This window comes from Mandrillus leucophaeus, unplaced genomic scaffold, assembly GCF_000951045.1.
Source record: "Mandrillus leucophaeus isolate KB7577 unplaced genomic scaffold, Mleu.le_1.0 Scaffold624, whole genome shotgun sequence".
Lineage (NCBI taxonomy): Eukaryota > Metazoa > Chordata > Mammalia > Primates > Cercopithecidae > Mandrillus > Mandrillus leucophaeus.
This window is the reverse complement of record NW_012106742.1, coordinates 528354-533398: the sequence shown is the minus strand read 5'-3', so window position 1 is coordinate 533398 and position 5045 is coordinate 528354. Positions and strand designations below refer to the sequence as shown.

Below are 5045 nucleotides of genomic sequence, written 5' to 3'. Positions count from 1 at the left end.
TTTGTATTATACTTACCAGTTGAGCATCCTAAATTCGAAAATCAGAAATTTATACCAGGCATGGTGATGCACACCTATAGTTCCTGCTACTCAGGAGACTGAAGCGGGGGGTGTGCTTGAGCCCTAGGAGTTCAGGGCTGTTGTGCACTATGATTAGGTCTATGAAGAGTCACCACACTCTAGCCTGGACAACATAGTAAGACCCTGTCTCTAATATATATATATATATATATACACACACACACACACACACACACACACCCACCCCCATATGTGTATGTAAAATCCAGAATACTCCAATGAGCATTTTCTTTGAGCATCATGTTGGCATTCAAAAGTTTCAGATTTTGGAGCATTTTGGATTTTGGACTTTCAGATTTGGGTTCTCAGCCTGTATAGTGTTTCTCAATGGTGAACGTTTGTCATTTAGAGTAGGACAGTTCTGTTGATGTACAGAACAATCCTGTGTATTGCTGTCCCCTGCCCAACAGATACCTGTATGGGCCTTCTAGTCATTGTGGTATCAAAACCTCCCACACATACTCAGAATCTCCCCTCAGAGAGAAGAGTACACAATACCACTCCTATTGAGAACCATTGGTTTAATGGGAAGTGCAACTTTTAAAGGTTCACCCTGATTCTGCTCTTTAATACAGCTGTTATTTTTAGTCATTCTCTCCCAGGCTTTTTATACATGTATGCTTTCTGTTTTGATAGTGTACATAAAGTGGCAAGTATTACTGGTACCATACTGGTCTCTAGCTTCCTGGTCAATCTGGGGAAAGCCTCAGCCCAGAAGGCAGGGTGCCTGAGCAATGCTCACATATGCAGATGATTTTAGGACAGAAAAGTATCTTTTTCCTATCAAGGTCCTGAGACCGTTTTGAAACGGGCTGTAAAATATAGGGAGAAACTTAATTATGAATTTCAGAGGTTGATGCTAGGAGTATACCAGGAAGAGTTTGGTTTTCCTGTCCCCAAACTTGTATTATCCCTGTGCTGGTCAGATGGATTTGAATCTTCCATATCCCACTGTCTCTTTAAAGTGTGCTTCAAATAGAAAATCCAGATAAACTCATTCGATTTGAGCACTTATCTGCTGGTATCAGGAATGCTTGCTAAATTGTCCTTTAGCCTGACTTTGTGAAAAAAGGAAACAACTTACTAGTAGCTTAAATAAATACAGGATTTGTTTTTTAATCACATATATCTAGCCATGAGCAACTGTGGCCTGTTGTAGCTGGGCTTTCTGTGATTCTCTTGGTCTTTTCTCTTAAGATTGAAATATGCAACTCTAGTCATCACATCCATGTTGAAGGCAAGAGGGAAAGCTAAAGTTTTCCCAGAAGCCCCCAGCAGACTATCTTTCTACATCTTATTGGTTAAAACTGGATCATATGATCACCCCTAGCTGCAAGGGAGGCTGAAAAACAACAGGATAGTCTTGATTAACTTATACCAGTAATTTGCCTTCCCTGGGACTAGGCACACTATTTGTTGACTCTGACAGGTTTGGGGTTCTTTTAAAGAAGAAGAAGAAATTGAATATTTATTGACTAGTCCTCTGAAATGGGTCTATCTCACAATATCTGTAACAGGAAGCATTAGAAAGTATAGGAGTGAATGAGTGTGGGGATATTTATCCCAGTCTACCATTTATAATGCTGTTTTGAATGCTTTCACAGAAAAACGTTCAGCTGTTCACTTCCGTTCCTTTCAAACCCTGATTATTGTGAACACATTTCTTCAAAGCCAACTATATTCCTTCCTTTGCCATTTCCCTTATTTCAGTTTCTCAACCCAGGGAATAAATATTGTGAAGAAAGTATTTTTTCTCCCTCAAAATGTTGTCCTACCAACTCGTCAGTCTGAATTTCCTCTGTTGGTCTTTCCACCAACTGACTGACTCTTACTGCCCTCTATCTGAATCCTCCTTGCATCCACCCTGCCTTACAGATGCATGTTATATATACCAGCTAGTTGAAAGACTCATAATTTACTTCTGGTACTCTACTAACTTTCCCTTTTTCTCTTTCTCCTCCTCTTTTCCTCTCCTTTTCTTGTGTTCCCCTCCTCTCCGTTGCTGCTGCAGAGCGTCTCTACAGCCAACTTGAGCGAAACCGCCTGCTTTCTAATGAGCTGAAGCTAACGCTGCATGATCTGTGTGACTGATGGGCAGGGCTCACTGATGCCCATTAAACTGAGCTTACTGCTCACACCACTGACCTGGACCCCAACAAAAAGCTGATTGTCTTTTTAAAAGTTATTATTTTGCCCTGAGCAAATTGCATTTTAAGTGGGGCAGTTAGAATGTTGAAATCAACAGCATTGTAAAGTTGACCATTGTGAAGTTTTTGTCCCTTTAGAAGAGATTATGGGTGAAGAAGGGAGGGGCCTGAGATATTATAGTGAGAAAACTTTCGAGAATTTTGTTTTCCACCCTTATTTGCTGCTCTTTCACTTGTGCACTGACTGTAGGATATGTTCCCTTGCATGGATATTTCTAACAATAAAAGGACTGACTTGACAAGTTGTTGTAACTGCTTCATCTGCAGGCCCAGGGATGGGTCCTGACTGGGTGGAAAAAAGGGAAGTGAAAGAAAAGTTGTGGGATATGAATATGGGTCTGTGTTGCCATCACCTTCTCTGAGTTGAAGATTTGAGTATTTTCCTCACCTCTTTAGAGCACTCAGAGTGGTTTGATTGCTAGACAGATTAGATTCTCCTTAATGTTCAGCTACTGATTTTCTTCCTGACATTTTCCCCTTTGCTTCCTTTTTCTGGTTTTATGTTTAATTTCAAGTAACTGTCACAAGCTAGTTCTGTTCAGTAGCTCTGCAGCAATCTCAAGGTTTGCTTACAACTACTTGTTTCAGTAGTATTCTTGGCTTTGTTTTCTTTAGAGATTATTTGACTTAACTGTGAGTGCCCTTTTATTTATCCCATCAGTTACTACTTTGGCCTCTACTTTTTCGAAAAAACATGTAGTGCATGAGGATCTTCCTGTGCTCTTTATAATCTGAGATTCTGATGTTTCTGTTGTTTGCAATGTTCAAACTCCAGTGAACCATTTCAAGAGGGTATTGTTATGTGGGCAAAAACTGGAAAAGTGGATGGCTGATGCTTAAGGCTTGCTCTTTCATTGACTGAAAGCTGAAAGTGTTGGTTGGGCGTGGGAGGGAGAGGAAATGGCTGATAAGGGCCCTAACTCCCTCACCCAGGAAGTGCAGCAACACCTACAACTTCAGTAGGCAAGCCAAAGGCCCTACAAAACTGGATGATGTAATAGCTCACTTCTGTGGCTGAGAAAGCAGCTGCTTTATTAGTCCGCAGCTTTTCTGCAACAGGAGCAAGTCTCAAAGAGCAGGTGGACCTTGAAATTTACTTCTAGTTTTTGTAACTTCTCTTCTTTACCCCCATTAGATAAACTGAAATGCACCAAAGAGGAGCACCTCTGTACACAAAGGATGCTGGACCAGACTCTGCTTGACCTGAATGAGATGTAGAACGCCCCAGTCCCACCCTGCTGCTGCTCCTCCCTCTGACCCAGACTCCGCCTGAGGCCAGCCTGCCGGAAGCTGACCTTTAACTGAGGGCTGATCTTTAACTGGAAGGCTGCTTTCTCCTTTCGCCGCCCCCTCCTTCCCTGTGTCTTTTTCGCCAAACTGTCTCTGCCTCTTCCTGGACATTCCAGCTGGGCTAGAGGCTGAGCACCTTTGGAAACAACATTTAAGGGAATGTGAGCACAATGCATAATGTCTTTAAAAAGCATGTTGTGATGTACACATTTTGTAATTACCTTTTTGTTGTTTTGTAGCAAACATTTGTAAAACATTCCAAATAATTCCACAGCCCTGAAGCAGCAATCGAATCCCTTTCTCACTTTTGGAAGGTGACTTTTCACCTTAGTGCATATTCCCCTCTCCATAGAGGAGAGGAAAAGGTATAGGCCTGCCTTACTGAGAGCCAAACAGAGCCCAGGGAGACTCCACTATGGGAAACCTCATTGCTCTGTACAAAGTACTAGCTAAACCAGAAAGGTGATTCCAGGAGGAGTTAGCCAAACAACAAAAACAAATACTGTGCTGTTCAAGTTTTCAGCTTTAAGATATCTTTGGATAATGTTATTTCTATTTTTATTTTTTTTCATTAGAAGTGACCAAATTAAGATGGTAAGACCTCTGAGACCAAAATTTTGTCCCATCTCTACCCCTCCCAACTGCTTAACAGAAAGGATCATGTCCCCCTTACGTTGAGGTGACCACTTAATTGCTTTCCTGCCTCCTTGAAAGAAAGAAAGAAGATTGTGTTTTTGCCACTGATTTAGCCATGTGAAACTCATCTCATTACCCTTTTCTGGGTTTGAAGCTGCTGTCTCTAGAAGTGCCATCTCATTGTGCTTTGTATCAGTCAGTGCTGGAGAAATCTTGAATAGCTTATGTACAAAATTTTTTAACTTTTATATTATTTTGAAACTTTGCTTCTTTGGGTTTGTGGCACCCTGGCCACCCCATCTGGCTGTGACAGCCTCTGCAGTCTGTGGGCTGGCAGTTTGTTGATCTTTTAAAATTTCTTTCCCTACCCAGTCCCCATTTTCTGGTAAGGTTTCTAGGAGGTCTGTTTAGGTGTACATCCTGCAGCTTATTGGCTTAAAATGTTACTCTCCTTTGATGTGGTCTCCTTGGGGCCGATTGGGAGAAAGAGAAATCAGTAGTGCAACTGTTTTGATACTGAATATTGACAAGTGTCTTTTTGAAATAAAGAACCAGTCCCTCCAACCCTCAGACCTATTTGACTTTTCTTTATTAAAACTCAGTGTGCTTTCTCCACAGAAGCTATGAGGTTTGGGTTAAAAATCGCATCTTTGTGGGTGGTAGCAACAGGATTTATTATTTATTATTATTATTATTTTTGAGACGAAGTTTCTTTCTTCTTGCCCGGGCTGGAGTGTAATGGCTCAATCTCAGCTCACTGCAGCCTCTGCCTCCTGGGTTCAAGAGATTCTGCCTCAGCCTCCCGAGTAGCTGGGATTACAGGCACCCGCC

The 5045-nt window shown here is 41.7% G+C and overlaps 1 protein-coding gene across 10 annotated transcripts in view; it reads left to right on the top strand.

The window, feature by feature from the left end:
* Nucleotides 1–4784, top strand: part of TPM3 (tropomyosin 3) — a 47320-nt gene extending 42536 nt beyond the window's left edge. For 7 of the 10 annotated variants that reach the window (XM_012000313.1, XM_012000315.1, XM_012000316.1 and 4 more), the window contains one exon: nucleotides 3424–4784. In XM_012000313.1, the coding sequence (XP_011855703.1) occupies nucleotides 3424–3506 (83 nt within the window). In that variant the 3' untranslated portion in view covers nucleotides 3507–4784. Of the gene's footprint in view, nucleotides 1–2092 lie in introns of all 10 variants that reach the window. The other 3 variants (XM_012000312.1, XM_012000319.1, XM_012000321.1) reach the window with 1 other exon arrangement.
* Nucleotides 4785–5045: the final 261 nt, after the last annotated feature.